General features: G+C 50.9%; 1 protein-coding gene across 2 annotated transcripts in view; it reads right to left on the reverse strand.

Moving 5' to 3' along the window:
* Positions 1-1636: 1636 nt before the first annotated feature.
* Aacs (acetoacetyl-CoA synthetase) overlaps positions 1637-16832 on the reverse strand; it is a 53365-nt gene continuing 38169 nt past the window's right edge. For both annotated transcript variants that reach the window (XM_029566523.1, XM_008839239.3), the window contains 10 exons: positions 12853-12933; positions 12001-12125; positions 8551-8615; positions 8341-8463; positions 6977-7090; positions 6034-6159; positions 5247-5316; positions 4939-4997; positions 3978-4180; positions 1637-2785 (listed from right to left, as the gene is read on the reverse strand). In XM_029566523.1, coding sequence (XP_029422383.1) covers positions 2648-2785; positions 3978-4180; positions 4939-4997; positions 5247-5316; positions 6034-6159; positions 6977-7090; positions 8341-8463; positions 8551-8615; positions 12001-12125; positions 12853-12933 — 1104 coding nt within the window. In that variant the 3' untranslated portion in view covers positions 1637-2647. The remainder of the gene's footprint in view (positions 2786-3977; positions 4181-4938; positions 4998-5246; positions 5317-6033; positions 6160-6976; positions 7091-8340; positions 8464-8550; positions 8616-12000; positions 12126-12852; positions 12934-16832) is intronic.

Here is a 16832-nt window from a genome sequence, read left to right on the forward strand (position 1 = left end):
AACTGCCCAGGGGGAAGTAAGCACAAGGAGAGGCACCCTCCTGGAGAGGCGAAGACCAGCAGGATGGACAAAGGGGGCCAGCAGCTGGAGAAGTCTAGATAGCAAGCAACCCCTGGCCAGGCCTCCCAACACTACTACTTCCTGACACTGCCACCTCCCAGACACTGCAACCTGACATGTCTGTGTCTGATCAACAGAAGAGGGGCCTGGGGCCATGCAGGCATGGAGGAAGGGTAGCCACTGTGATGCTGAGAGCAAGGCAGGTCAAAGGCACCCAAGTGGCGGTCACTCCCATCTGTAGTACATTAGTGAAGCTGGCTTCACAGCTCAGTGCAGACACGGGCCTTCAGCTGGGCCTCTCATGACTAAAGAGCATGTGGATTAGACCAGGAGGCCCCTTAAGACACCATGGTGAGAAGACAGGGCCACCACATGGTCCTGGGACTGTTACAGGATATGGCCTGCAATCAAATACATGGGCGCGCTTGGGAGCACTTGGGATGAGCCCAGCCCAGCTTGGGATGGTCAGCAGCCAGGTCCCCAAGCTAACATTCTCTCACATCCTCCCAACAGCCATATTCCCACAACAGCTACATGCCACAGGCCTTTCTTTCACTTCAGCAATGACCCCAGGACACAGGGGTACCTGGTTAGCCCCTATATGTGCTGAGGATAGCAGAATACACACCTCTGTGATGTCCTGTCCTCCTCCAGGGGCCTCTAGATATGAGATACATGTCGGTGGGGGACTGAGACGTTTGCTGGCCGATGGCAAAGGGGAGTGACCTAGTGACTACTGGGCCTGCCAGGGGTTCAGGATATAGCAAACGGAGGCTATGCACGTCTTCAGGGATGGCAAGAGGCCCTAGCCAAGGAAGGAGGCACCTCTTAACAGGTGAGAAGAAACAGGCTGTGAAGGAGCTCTGCTGAAGCCTCTGGAAGCCAGCCCTGTGCACACTGATGGGGCTAGAGGGGCCCACCTCAGGCTCTGATCCCTGAATCAGGACTACTGGGTGGCTTCAAGCCCATCTTACAGTGGCCCACAGGAAACTGTAAAAGGTCCCCTTCAGTGCTCTGGTCCCCAGGTTCCCCTTCAGCACAAACACAGCCTGGGAACCACTGAAGGGAGACCACAGCTCCAGCCTGACCTGGAGCTCTCCAGAAAAGCCATCAGTCTGCTGATAAACAGAGTATACTTGAGGTCAAGCCTCCCATTGCTCCCGTCTTCCTGAAGGAACAGAGGGAAGGGTTGAGATAGGAGCAAGCAAGACAGATGAGAGCCACACCAAGGATGGTAGGCACAGCACTGAGAAAGGCTGACTAGGTGCTCTTGTGGTAAAAAGGCTACGTTCCCCTGTGGGCCAAGCCAGGAACTATGGCCAGCTGCAGCACAACTCAGGTCTCACAGTAACAAGACAAGACCATAATGCAGAAACCCAGTCAGCCCTAGGCAGCAGGGAGGTTCAGGGTTGGGGAGGCTGGGAATCCACCTAACACAGATGAACTGTTGCTAAACACCAGGGGCCCAGGGAACACTGCCACACAACTTGTGACTCCAGGGGACAGCTGTGGGATCATACAGGGGCTTCCACAGTCATCTCCTCAGAGACACAAGCATATTGCACGTGTACAAATGTGCATGATACACATGTTTATTGCATAAAATTCTTCATAGCACTTTTCCCTTATAGATTTAAAATCCTGAAGATTTCTAAAAGGTATTATGTTGTGTTCAGTTTAAAAAAAAATACAAAAACAACCACCAGGATTTCTGATGTATGGCCTACAAAAAGCAGAGGTGTGCCTGGCCCAAAGCTGAGACCTCATTTACAAGTGCTGACACACGACAGGAATAGCAGAACTGCCAGGTGGAGGAAGTGCAATGCCAGGCAGCTCTGTCCCTGTAGACGAGGTTACACTGCCCAGCATGTACCTGGAGGGTGGCATGGAGTGGACATCCAGTGCTTCAAGAGCCCACATACACCAGATCCTCAATTAATATTAAAACATCTGACCCGTTTAAACATTGTGCCATCAAGACCCTGAGGCAGAGTAAGAACACTCACCAGCCCAGAGGACTTGTCTCGGCAGAGTGTGACCCTTGGTTCCCCTGGAATGGTGCTTTGGCTGTGGCAGACAGCACATGAACTGTCAGCCCAGAAATCCAAACAGCCATCTGTGAAGTGACAAGCACACTGTGCCAGGGTACCCTGACCTCAGCCAGCTCTTAACAGGACACTATGGCTGAGGGAAGCCAGGCCAGGAAAGATAGGGGGCAGAGGGTAAAAAGACATGCACCTTCATAGAGCGAAATAGTACAGGAGGCTCACAAGGTTGAGGGCCACATCGCTCCTTGGGTGTGCTGGCACCAAATGTCATGAGCCCTGTGCCTGCAAGGCCATGTGCAGACCCATGCACTCAGAACAGGGCCTCGATAAGCCTCAATGCACCCTCTGGTCTCTGAAGGCCAGGCCCATCATGGTGTGTGGGGGATCTGGTCCCCACCAGTGACTCCTAGACAGGAACACTGCTTCCGAGCCTGCAGAGCCACAGTCCCACGACCGTCTGGACCAGCCGTCAGTCTATGTGCTCCTTGAATGTATAGAAGTTCTGGAAGTTCCATAGCTGAACAGCACAGAGCTGTAGCTCAAAAGTCCTGCAGCTCAGGAATGTCCCGGTACAAGTCCAGGGTTTCAGGGTTGGAGAACGCCCCACTGTGCTCCACGGCCCTCCCAGCCATCACCTGCTTCACAGCCACCTCCACTTTCTTGCCGTTGAGCGTGTACTGCAGGCAAGGCAGAGGAGACAAGGAAAAGGAGATTTTCAATCTGGAGGTGATGCAGCATACCCTCGGCTTAGCCATCTCCCCACTTCCCTGCCCAGAAAACCCACAAACCAGGATGAACAGAGTGAGTGGATGAGTGTGCGTATGCCTGTCCCCACAGGTGCACAGTGGCTGGTGCCCTGCACAGAAACTGCCCACTTCCTACTTCCTACCTGGGCCAACAGGTCAGAAAGGCAACAAGCAGAGCCAGCATTAACACCAACCACACACTCATTCACTCATTCAGTCACTCACTCACTCACTCAGTCACTCACTCACTCATTCACTAACGCACTCATTCTCTTACTCAGTCACTCACTCACACACTAACTCACTTACACACACAGTAGGCAGCTGGGGCTCTCTCCCTCCCCAGCCCTAGGAGACTATGCGAACTCCAAAAGAATATATTCCAGGCAGAGTGAGCCATGCAGGTCACTCAGGGGCTCAAGGTTAGTGGCCACTCAGCAAGACCCAGAAAGCCTCACCCAGCTCAGCTCGTCTCCACCCAGCTCTGCACATGCCAGTTCCCTTGACATCAGAAGCTCCCCAGCCGGAAGTCCAGTGTTCCTGCCCAACTTCTAACAAGTAGCAGCCCTGCAGGCATAGTGTACAGGTGGCCTGGCAGCAAGTTTAGATAACTGCTCCATGCACACACTTGGGACACACATGCACACATGCACATACACTCGATGGTTTCTCCTCTTGAATCAGTTCTTTCCACTCTGCACACAAGTGCTGGATCAGTGGGGGACCTGCTCCCCACACCAAATGTGACCAAGCCAAGGTGGGGCAGACTCCTGAGGCCCCCTCCTGAGTACATAGGAAGCTGACTCCCTAGGCAGACTATGATTACCCCCAGACCCCTCACACACACCTTGAGGGGAGCCTCAGAACTCATGTTCTGCAGTTTCAGGGTGAACTCAGGGAGAAGAGGCCAGGCAGCCTGCAGGGCCAGGCTACCACCCTCAATATGGCATCCCACAGAAGCTGCTGGAAATGCCACCTTGGGAGGGAAGATGGTTGTTAGGCAACACAGCACCCACAGAGAAGTAAGAACAAGCTGCCAGTCTCTCTGAGCACCAAGCACATTGCTCCTGCAATGACATCACCCCTGTAGCCATTATGCATCGGTGATGGGATGACAACATACTGGGATGCCTTGAGTCTCCAGGATGAGGCTGGGCACATGGCGAGCAGACAGGCCAAGGCGGATGGCATCACGGATGTGCTTCACGAGGTCGGGCTGGAAGGTGTGCCCAGACGCCATCTTCAGAAACAGGATCACCCTCTCCTCTCCATCCCTGTTGTACTGGGGAACACACAGGCTGTCCTCCACCTCCTCGAAGGCTTCCACTGTAGAGACAGAATGCACACAGCATTACACAAGCTCCTCCACCCTCTGTGATGCTCATATCGTTTGGCAGAAGGTGCCGAGCCTGGCCTGAAAGGAAAGAAGCCCCTGTCTGTCCTCAGCGGGGAGCAGTTTGGGAACATCTGCCAAGAGGCTGAACCAGAAACACACTGCCTTGGGGGGCAGCACTACAATTGCACCAGAACTGGTGGGGTACCCACATGAGGGCCACTCTTCCTTATAAGACACTACTAAAGGGGGCAGGCACCTGGGGGAGCTCCAGGGCTGGGAAGAGGTAGGTTCAGATCACTCACTCAGCCTCACAGACAGACTGGGCACTACCCAGGGTTCTAATCCAGCATGACAGGGGAGATCTCTCAAGAAGGGAGGATTTGGGGCCTGGGTAAGGATTAAGTCCCAAGGCCCCCCAGGTGTGCTACTAGATAATCCTAAAATCCACAGGTTTGCACCTGGTATTGTGCATAGTGCAATGTGAATTTCAGCATTCACACACCCTCTCTGTGCCTGTTTCCTCACCCAGAAAGCAGAGTCAACACAATTGAGCTGTAACGATGAAACCTGAGGCAAGACCAAGACCAAGGTTTTAGAAGCTGCCATCATGAAGCCAGGTTGTATTCTGGAGGGGAGGGTGTGCATGGAGGTCTGCCCTTACCCAGATCTCTCAGAACCAGGGCCCTGGTGCCTACAGGACCACTCTGGGCCCCCTGAGTGATAGTAGCCTGAGGACAGAAGCACGCACCAATATTGTAGATCTCCGAGCTGCCAAAGCGCACGCCATTGGGGTTGAGTGTGCCATCACTGCAGAGACAAGAGGCACATGGCTGAGCCAGCAGAGGAGTCAGGCTGCAGAGGCCACATCTCATCCCTCCCAGCAAGGAGAGTCAGGGCTGCAGAGACCCATATCTCAGCCCTTCCAGCAAGCACTATGCTGGTCAGTAAGGCTCTTCCCTAGCACCTACCTGCCACCCAATTGTTGCCCCCACCCTCCTTTCACAGGACATCCCCTCCATGCCTCCCAAGGGGATGGCAGGAGGAGCAGTACCTCACCTCCGGCCCAGCATGACAATGCCTCCCGTCTTGGGGTTAATTCTGCAGTAGTCACCATGTGCCCAGACACCTGCAAGAAAGGCGAGGGGACAGACTGAGATGCACCTGGACAGACACCCGAGGCAGAGGCAAAAGGGAGGGGACCCTGGCCTCAGATTCATAAAGCCAGGAATAGGCAGTGTAGGGCTGAGCACAAAGTCCAGGGAACGTGAGGCAGGTGCTCCTAAGCAATCCTCTGCCGGCCCACCCAGCAGCTCCACAGGACCCAGTAGCCTGGGCAAACGCTGCTCAAAGGCACCAAAAGACACAAAGCCAATGACCTCTGTAGAGATGACAGAGGCAGCGTAGAAGTCGCGTATATCCTTTAGAGTTAAGTCACCCAGCAGCAAGACTTCAAAGCTGCCTGTTCCCAAAAGAGGAAGAACTGATGGTCTTAGAAAAGGGGCTCCCCTGCAGGGCAGCCCAGCAAAGTGAACCAAGGATGTCAGTGTGTAAGGGTGGTGTGGGTGGCACATCTGGCCCAAATCATCCCACTGCAAGGGCACCACCCTCCACTTCCATCTGAACTAGCAGTCCGACCCTAACCAAAGGGCAGGCAGCCCTGACCCTCTCATGGGGACCCAATGGCTCGAGTGGCTGTCAGCAGTGGTAGTGGCTGAAGGTGCTGAGTTCAAGGCAGTATGTCAGCTGAGCCCAGGCTACACAGTCCATAGTGTTTTCAAGCTGACACTGACAAGATACTGACCTCCTAGCCAGGCAGGGCCTGGTAATGGCCTACTCCACCTACCTGGGAATTTGGAGAAGTAGGCCTTCCTGTACTTATTGCCATTCTCATCATTCCAGAAGTGTGTGGGCTGGCAGGGGATGGGCTTGGTGCATACCAACTCACCACTCTCTCCCCAGACGGCCTTCCCTGGCGTGGGGAAGAAAGTAAGTGGTGAACCTGGTATACATGCAGTCACACTCTGGTACACAGGCAGTCACATTCTGGTACACACTCTCTTTCTTAAGCTCCCACCTGGGATGTGACAATCCTGCACCTGGGCACAGGCGACTCACCCCACCAGATGCCATGTCTTACCCCACCAGTTCTGCATACAGCCAACAAGGCCTCGGTACCCGGTCATCTGCCCAGCGTTCATCAGGACTCCACCCAACACCTGCTTCTCCCAAGGCTGGGGGAGGGAGCCCATGGATATAAAACCCGTCTGAGAGAAAGGGCATCATTTCCCATAGGACAAGGGTCAAGCCCCTCATATGGAGATAAGAGAGCTATCAAAAGAAAGGGACAAAGCCAGGTATGGTGGGACACAGCCAAGCTCGGTAGCACACACCTTTAATCCTAGCACTCAAGAGTCAGGCAGGTAGATCTCTGTGAGACTGAGGCCATGGCACAGAGGTCTACCACATGAGTCTATTCTAGGCCAGTCAGGGATACATGGATATATAGTAAAACCCTGTCTCAAAAAACAAACAGCTGGGTATGGTGGTGCACGCCTGTAGTCCCAGCACTTGGGAAGCAGAGGCAGGCGAATCTCTGAGTTCAAGGCCAGCCTGGTCTACATAGCAAGTTCCAGGTCAGCTGGGGCTACAGGGAGACCCTGTCTCAAAAAGACCAAAAAAAGACCAAAAAACAAAAAACAAAATCAAGGGACACATTTGTGTGTATCCATGGTCCCCTCACACCTGTTCCTTCCCCCCTCACACCCCAGAACAGTGAGAGTCATCACCTTCCTCATCCCAGGCCTCCACAGCCATGGCCAAGTTCCGGGCCTGGATCTCACCCTTGTACACAGGAATAGATGAATTCTGGCCCATGAAGCAGGAGATGATGTCAGTGCCACCTGCAGCAAACAGCAGAGGGTCAGGTAGAGGCCAGGCGAGTCTCAGGGTCAGAGATGCTAGCCTGTTCCCCAAAGTGCACAGCAGAGAGAAAGGGCTACCTGAGAGCACTGCATTCCTGCAGACATGCCCACTAGTGTGGCCTAGAAAGTATTGGGGGCTCTTCCTTGAAGAGAGAGGCAGTCACGTATCTGTCCCATTGTCAGGTGACGTTTGTCTTATGAGGGCTCAGCAAGTGCTCTCTAGCAGTCAAAGGGAAGTCCAAGACTTGGAAAAATAGCAACCTCTCCTGATGGCACTCACACTCACACACCAACCCACAGGTACACACACTCACACATACATACCCCACAAAGACACACTCACCCCATACATAGAGACACTCACACATAGCAATAGCAAAGTGGGTATAGGGACCCCAGCCAGGAGGTAGAGCAGGTACACAGATAGGCAGTGTGGACACCATTTCCCACACTCGGTGACCAGATCCTGCCCTATGGTGCCCTTGTCTGGATACCCCTAGAACCACGTTAATGACTCCCCAACCAGGTCTGCACAGGAGTCGGGGAAGGGCAAGCCACACAAGGGACTCCCCCCTTGGAACACAGAAGGGACAGCTCAGCCTCTGCAGAGACTCAAACTGTAGCATGTGTTCCATGTTCGCCACACACTTGTTTCCACCACTCAGGTCCTGCGTCCCCTGCCACTACCACTACCAGCTAAATGCACTGCCCAGAAAGCAGCCAAGCTCAAGCTCTGTTCACACTGCTTCAGGCTGAGAACAGGGACAGTGAGAAGACAGTGAGAAGACGGACCTCCAGCATGCATCATGGCACCTGTACATGTACTTCCACACACACACCCATCTATGCATATACTCGCATACACACATCCATGCACACATGCTCACAATCTCACACACACATACCTTCATGCACACAAACATTCACAAATAAAAATTCAATAAAAAATTTTAATTATGAAAAAAGTCATTTTAACACCTATATTATGCACCCACATATACTACAAAACAGCCACAGCTTTTAATCCTGTAACCTGCTGCCACTCAACATATCATGTGCCTTTCATCATAGTGAGCACACTCCTGAGTCTGATTTCCATCCTGTTGCTTCCAGAGAGGGCTGCCCCACACTCCACTTTCCCCGTCCCCCTCCTCCCACAGCCCCATATTCTGCTTCTCTCCTTCCCCCTTCCTCTTTCCCCCTCCCCACTTGGCCACCTCAGTCAGTACCTGAGATGGAGCCGAGGAGCACACTGTTCTTGATGCATCTGTACACGTACTCATAACTCTGGGCTTTCAGTGGGGAGCCAGTGGACAGGATCGTGTGAAGCGTGTGGAGGTTGTGGGTTTCCACTGGGGACAGCAATCAGTGATTAAACCAACTGCCTTAAGGCCTGCTTATGTACAGAGTAGATGTCAATTCCTGGAGGGGCCACTCACCTGGTTTCATGTCCTTCTCCTCCAGTACTGACAGCCACTTAGCTCCTGTCCCCAGGATGGTGATACTGTTCATGGGTAGGAGAGAAAGCACCAGACCCTGTAGGTGGCTTCCTACCATCAGGGACAGACTGACACAGTGTTCCCCCATCCCTGCCTTCCTCTGTTCAGTCCCAGCTCCAGAAAGACAGCCTACCCAGGCCTACCACCAGCCTGGCACCCCATCTTCAGGAACACAGTCTGCCCAGTCCTACCACCAGCCTGGCACCCCATCTCCAGCAGGAATCCGCATGGGGCAGGGATCCCAGCACAAGCAGGGGTTGGTGGCAGTGTTAAGTGGCCCAACCAACTCCTTCCAGGGGAAAGAGGGTCACACACAGTGAAGAACTGTACAGACTTGTCTTACCACCACATGGCCTTCATAAATGGGTGACTGCCACCACCATGTCTCCCTGGCCAGGACCCCAGAACTTTGGACCCATCTCTAACCAGAATGTCCTCTCCCTGTTCTCTCTCAGGGAACAGGAAAATCCACCATTAAAGGGTCTGGCCTGAGCCTGCAGAGTTAGTGCCAGCGATGCACCACGCTGTTTCAAAGTTGACACCACAATCAGTAAAGATCCATTCCTAAGAGTCCAGACACATCTAAAAACTCTGAGGTCACAGGGAGCAATGCAAGGGCATTGTGGGCATGATGATCCTGGCCAGTGCCTCCTGACCCAAGGCTACAGGGGTTTTTGTTTAATTACATTTTTATGTATGTATTTTGTTAGGGAAGGAAGGGTGCTCACATGCTGTGGCACATGGGTGGAGGTTGGAGAACAACTTGCAGGAGTCTGTTCTCTCCTACTTTGTGGACCCTGGGATCAAACTGAGATCATCAGATTTAGCAGCAAGTACCTTTATCCACTTATCTTGCCGACCAAACAATAGGGTTTTCATGAGCACATTTAACCTTGTTTTAGACTCAGAAGGGGCCAGGCTGGGTTGGGACCCTGCACTTGCTCTTCTCACTGGTGACTGGGCAGGGACTTGAAGCCTGCATTCCCTCCAAGAGCCCCTTCCTTCAGTCCCCACCCAGGAACCAAACTACACTTGTTGTGCAAGATTACAAGGAGGTGAACTCCACCACTGGGTACAAGCAGTGTCTGGAGAGGCCTCAAGGGCGGCAGAGATCACGTCTTAGTGTTGGAATGCACACTGCCTGGGTCTGACAAGAGACAGAGGCTCAGTGTGTGTACCCTGCGTGGAACCAGTCCATACACCAGTTTCACAAATACCTGTACTTTCACACTTGTGTGTGCACATGCAATCTTATGCATACACATGTATGCTTTTACAGGTGTACACACATGTGAACACACACTTTCACACACATGTATCACACATACACAGCTGGCTACCCAAGCCTTTGCCTCTAAGCAGTAATGACATCCATTTCCCTCTCCACTCCACTTCTGGTGACTTCTTACTGTGCCCACCCCACACCAAAATCCTCCTCCTAGAGTCTGGCTGGCAGGTAGTAAGGGCAAGATTTTAAAGCCACTGAAACTCTGGGGATGTGATTCCTTTAGCCAACAGCAAACTCATTAGAAAATGACCTTCCTCACATACTGTGAGCCAAATGTCAGGATTAAAATAGCATCACTCTGGCCAGGCACAGTTATATGTAAAATATTAATGGCCAGACATTTTAAAATTATTTTTATTTCATGTGTATGACTGTTATACCTGCATATGTATAAGTGCACCTGTGTCATGCAATGCCTACGAAGATCAGAAGAGGGCACTGGATTCCCTGGAACTGGAGCTACATACAGAGAGTTGTTAGTTCCCATGTGGGTGCTGGGAATTCAAACCCGGGTCCTCTGCAAGAAGAGCCAGTGCTCTTAATCTTAATTGAGCCATCTCTTCAGTCCCTAATGGCCAGCGTTTAAAAATACTAGTAGTGGGTCAACAAAATGGCTCAGCAGGTAAAGGTACTTGCCACCAAATCTGATAACCTGAGTTTGAGCCCCTGGATCCACATGGTAAGAAAGCACTGATTTCTGCAAGTTGTCCTCTGACCTCTATTCTTGTAGGCCCTTGCCCACATGCCTATAATCCTACCACACACAATATAAATTTAAAAAGGAAAAACCCACTAGTGGCTCCTTCTGTTTGCATCACAGATAGGTTTAAGCTTGGTGACTGGGTACAGCAAAGCAGAACTTCCACCTCTGGAACTCTGTGCCTCTATCACCAGTTACTATATAAAGGGTTCATCCACCAAGGCTGGCAGCATAGGATGTCTGGGATCTCTATTGATAATATTTTCCTAATCCTCAGACCAGGCAATAACCAGTGCTGTGTCCTGCCCCGCTGCCACCCCTGTACCTTCAGGCTCTCACCAACATCCCCAAAGGGGAGAGAAGTGGGCAGGGTCACAGGAAGGTGACCACGCCCTTCAGAGGCTACAGAGCATCAGTTATCTACTCTGTCCACTGGGACCTAAAGACACCACGTACATGGTAGCCTATGGCTTTAACCCTGCTCGGTGTGGGCTTCCCTGGCAGCTCAAACTCCACAGGGCTGGGATTAGGATCAATACCTTGTTCACAGTGTGGCACTGATGCTAAAGCTTTCTGAGTACTGAGCAGCTCTCGGGCACACCACACATGGGAAAGAACAGTCACCACATAAGACCATGGGTATGACTTATTAACTTCTCTGACAGCAGATGTCACTTCAAACATGTGCATGCCAAACATCACCTGAAACCCTTCTCTTTTTTTTTTTTTTTTTTTTTTTTTTTTTTTTTTGTCTTTTTGAGACAGGGTTCCCTGTTGCCCCAGCTGTCCTAGAACTCACTATGTAGACCAGGCTCAAATTGAACTCACAGAGATCCACATGCTTCTGCCTCCCAAATGCTGGGATTAAAAGTATGCGCCACCATACCTGGCTCTAATACATATAATTTCTACTGAAAAGTAATTTAAGAGTTTAGAAATAAAATAATACAGAAAGGAAGAAGGGAAAAGAGGGGAGGAGAGGTAAGAGGAGGAAGACACGCAATTGGAGCTGGGCTGTATTCAGTGGAACAGCACTTGCCTAGCACATAGAAGGTACTGGGTTCCTTTCCCACTATTACAAAAGAAAAAATTTCTAACCCCACCCCTGACATCAAATTGTCTCAGAGCTCCCTCCTGGCCCCCCTGTCCAGTCCTTACTCCATAGGAGACAGTAATAACAGTGAGTCCTGAACCAGCCCCCAGCCCCTCTGTCCTCTATCCTTCTGCTTCCAGCACCCTCCGCACCTTCCCAAGTAGGACATCCAGAAAGACAAAGCACTCCAAAGCCAGTGCCCTGGGACAGAGAGGCATTAGCTACATCCGACCCTGAGCGCCCCCACACAACAATGAAGACAACGACAGCTTGTCATCCTGCCAGCCCAACAGAACCCTGGGCACCTACCCTATCCTGTCCACCAGGTCCCACAACACATTGGGCGTTGGGACCAAGGGGGAGCCATCGTAGAGGACCAAGGATGCTCCCGTGGCCAGGGCAGACACCATCCAGTTCCACATCATCCAGCCAACCTGCAGCAAACAGAGTACATTGTAAGCCAAGGCATAGGCCTGGAATCCTAACACTGGTGGGAAGTTGAGTCTGAAGGATTGAGGGTTCAAGGCCAGACTGAGATACACTGTCAGACTCAAGTCTCAAAAAAACAGCAACAAAAAAGTTTTAAAGGAAAAAATGCTACACACAAGCTAATGACCACCCTCCATCTACATTGGGAAAATTTGGGCAGATCTGGAACATAATACAATGGGAAGGAACAGGAGAAGGAGGAAAGCAGGCATCAGCAAGAAGGGGCCTGAGTTCCCTACATGGGTCAGAGAGGGAAGAGGCACAGCCTGCTGGGAAAGATTGGGCAGACTTGCTGGGGATCTGAGCATTACCCAGCACCCAAAGGTCAGTAATGGGAGGTGAGGACCCACAGTGCATGAGAAAGTTCCCTGAAAGTCAGGCATAGTGGTACATGCCTGTTATCCTAGCACTTGGGAGGCTGAGGCATGAGGATCAGGAGTTCAAGGTCAACCTGGGGTAGAAAGTCACGTTCCAGCTAGTCCAGACAACTTGGCAAAATGCTCTCTCAAAATTAAAAATAAAGGGCTAAGGATGTGGCTCAGGGGTAGAGGATTTGCCTAGTGTGCTTTAGGATCTGGGTTCAGTCTCTAGTTCTGAAAACTTAAATAAAGGCAGCCAATCCTGAGACAGGAGCTGGGAGCCGGTGCAGCACAGCAGACAGCAGGAGCTTACTGTGGTGTAGTACAACAGGGTGTCAGTGCTCGTCATGTTGCCATGTAGCACATGTTCCTTCAGGTGCTGGATGAGAGTGCCCTGTGAGAAGAAGGCAAGACCTGGGTGAGACACATCATCCCCCTCTTTCCCCTTCCCTAAGGAGGCCAGCTAGAGCTCCGTGGCTCTGCAGGGCCACCTCCCATGTGAGCCTGCCATCAGATACCTACAATCAATCATGACTCCCAAGAGGAAAACCCTAGCACAACCCGCCTGTCCATGAGCCCTCAGTGCCTGTACTGTGACAGGCATCACAGGGCACCACAGGGACCCACTGACTTCAGGAAGAGAAGCGAGCATCCGTAAGATGGGAGTGAAAGTTCAAAGGCCAACAGCATGCATCTTCAAAACAATGCACCCCACCCATGGGTTCCCCTGGCAGAAGCCAGGGAAAGGCGGTGCCGAGCAAGACTGGCCAAGGCTCAACTGCATGGAGCTCAGGGAGGCCTCACCAGAGGGGACCACACAGGACCTGCTTATAATCAGACAGCTCACCAGTCCCCTGCCAGGGACCCTCCATGGACTATTGCTTTTCAATTTCAACTTTTAGTAAGTGATATATTTGCAAGTCCCAAAACCACAACACACAATCTAGGAAGCACCCTCCTCTCCCTAGCCTGCACCTAGTTTCCAAGGCAGCTGGAGTGAGCGGTTTCCTAGAGCTCTTCAGCATCCCCCTGCTGTACCTGTACCTTCCAAACAATGCTGGCTAGAGGCTGGCAGGGAAATGAGACAAATCTTCCTTCACAGAGCAGACAGCCCGGCAAGGGCCCAACTGCCCATTATTTCACCCTCAGTCCTAGTTTCCCTCTATCTATACTGGATCCCCACAAGATCCTTAGGACAATGGGGAATGCTGCCCTTTGCTGCCCCCAGAACAACTGGCTTACCACCTGGAACTGGTCCACATGTGAGCACCAGGCTCACGGTGAGATTGCCTGGCTATGGAGGTGATGAGGCTGGCACAAGGCCTCACAAAGTCCTACATGTTACACACCAGACTCACACTCAAGAGAAATCAAAGGACAAGTCAGAGAAGAATCCCCTACTTTGGTTGTAGTTTGAATGAGTAAGTCCCCCCATTGGTTTGTGTAACAGTTGGTCCCCAGTTGGCAGTGCTATTTGCAAAAGTTATTGTATCTTTAGGAGGAGGTAGAGCTTGATGGAGGAAGTACATGGGCAGAGTGGGGCTTTGAGGTTTTATAGTATGGCCCCACCTTCACTTCCTGTTCTTTCCCTTCTGTCATCTCTCTTTCTCTGCCTCACCCCCCGTAAGACCCCCCGGGTGCTAATGAAATGTATCAGACCAGCTCACGCTCCCACTGCCATGCCTTCCCTACCAGGATAGACTATGTTCTCTCTCTGCAACTGTGAGCAAAATAAACCCTTTTCTCCTCTAAGTTGCTCTTTGTCAGGGTATTTTATCATAGCAACAGAAAAGTAATGAATACAAGGGTTTAATAGAAACCACCCTCCCCAGAAAGGATCTGGTACAGAGCTGGACTCCCAGCCCCCTGGTGTTGGACAGTGCCTACCACCAAGCCCAAGGATGCCAAGTAAAGCCCAGGTACAGCCTGCCAGGAGGATGCTGCCCCAGTCAACATGGGGGCATGCAGTATGGGGAGGAATGTGCCTTTTCTCCCTGTCCCCAGCTATCTGGGACTCCAATGCTGACCTGCAGGATGAGGGTTAAGGGAACCCACTGTGTGGGTGCAGAGGGACACCAGCTTCCACAGGAAGTTTCATCCATACCACTCACCCACAGCTGGGAATAACTTAGAGCTGACAAACGAGGAATCCTCCTGATGCACACTCCACCCTCACACAACACTCCAGTTAGAAGACAAGGGCTTGGATCACGTGACCACGTGGCAAGTCACCAACGCCACTGCTGCCGCTACATACTCACCAGTCACCCTGGCATTCTCAGCACAAAACAGAGCTTTGCTTTCCTCATAACAACATGAGACACTCCTTTGATTTTTAGACACTCATACTGAGTCTGACTGCTTCTCAGGGGAGAGGTGACACAGGCAACATGGTTTCCTGGGTCTCAAGCAAGAGATTAATATTTTTTCAGGCTGAAATGGAAGCAGGGCCTCACACATGCTGGGTAAAAACCATGCCACTGAGCCACAGCCCAGCCCTGAGTGAGCTAGAAGAAGGAAAGGGAAGCTGCTTTCTAAGACCTTCCATGGGCAGAGGAAACCAAACCATAAGCCACAGCATGACCCCTGACCCGACACCCTAGGGCAATACCCTCCCCTCCGAGGCCAGTGGTCATCCATCTATCAAGGTAACAAAACCATGCATGGTGACATCATCTGCCATCCTTAGAGACTGAGGCAGGAGGATTGCATGTTCAAGGCCACCCTGGGCCTCTCTCAAAACAACAAAGCCATCTCAAAAAAGAAGAAAAACAAAACAACAACAAAAGAGAACTCTTAAAACCAAGCAAGATGCTTAGTCAGTTCCCTGGAACTAAAAGAGCCCTATAAAGACAGAGAAATAACTTCTGATCTGTCCACTTTTTTTAATTTTTACAAAAACTTTAAGAATTTCATATGTGCATATAAGGTGTTTTGAGCAAATCCATGCCCACTTCCTCCCCTCCAACATTCCCCCTGAAGAGGTAACCCTAAAATCTTTTAAGGATTAGATACAAGCTCCCAAATACTTTTGACATTTTTGGCCTTGGAACAGAGTATGTCACTGACAGGCCCAAGAACATTTTGACTTCTAGCCAAGAAACTGGCTACATTTCTTTGGGGTCTTTTACCCTAACTGCCTAGCCAATTCCTACCTCCTATTCTTATCACACCATCCTTTGAAAGGGTTACCCAAATTGCCAATACAGAATAGGGACGCTGACCGCTCTGGCTTCTTCCATGCTGAACTGGGACACAGGGTGAGGCAACTGGAGACCCCTTCAGTGGGTCTATCTAAAAGACTCCCAAACTGTGTATATATATATTTTTTTTTTTTGATCTTTTTGAGACGGGGTCTCCCTGTAGCCCCAGCTGTCCTGGAACTCACTACACAGACCAGGCTGGCCTCAAACTCACAAAAATCCGCCTGCCTCTGCCTCCCAAGTTCTGGGATTAAAGGCGCATGTACCACCACACTCAGCCTGAAAATAGCATGATTCTTGTCACTAGGGGGAGAAGAAAGTCCTTGAATTGTGAATAGGAGATGTGAAGGAGAAGTAAAGGCAAGACTAATTAGCATTACAAGTTCTAGACAGAAAACTAGAAAAAAGTCAGAACAGGGCAATTTTCAAATGTTCATATGAGAGTCCACTGGAGTTTCTTGACAAGGGCTTCCAAAAGCATCCCTCTATTGGGTTCTTCCCCATTTTTCTTTTGTCTTCCAAGGCTGGACTAGTTGGCTGGGAAGAGTGGCTGGATACTCAGGTGAGGGTCCAGTGACCCTGCTTGGCACTCCTTTAATGAATGAGCACAACCAGCAACAAGCCCAATTGTGACTGTTTAGTGATCAGGCTCAGCCAAAGTCATGATGATGGTGGTTATTTCATGCAGAAGGGACTGCTGTATAGCATCATCTTATTAAAAGGACCTGGAATTTAAAAGGATTTGGTGCTAGCAGCCACATATGAGGGAGAACATACGTCGTTTGTTTTGCTGAGTCAGTCTTGCTTCACTTAGTATAACAGTTTCTAGATCCATCCATTTACCTGCAAATTTCACTTCCCATCTTTCTTTACTGCTGGATAGAATTCCATCGTGTAAATATACCACATTTTTGTTAACCACTCATCAGTTGAGAGACACTTAGGTTGCTTCCATCTCTTAGCTATTGTGAAAAGAGCAACAACAAACATGGTTGTACAAGTGTCTCTACAATAGGGTGAGTTCTTTGGGTATATGCCAAGGAGTGGTTAACCGGGTCATATGGTAGGTTCATTTTTAGTTTTTTGAGAG

Source organism: Nannospalax galili, unplaced genomic scaffold, assembly GCF_000622305.1.
Source record: "Nannospalax galili isolate Female #2095 unplaced genomic scaffold, S.galili_v1.0 scaffold218, whole genome shotgun sequence".
In the NCBI taxonomy this organism is placed as follows: Eukaryota; Metazoa; Chordata; class Mammalia; order Rodentia; family Spalacidae; genus Nannospalax; species Nannospalax galili.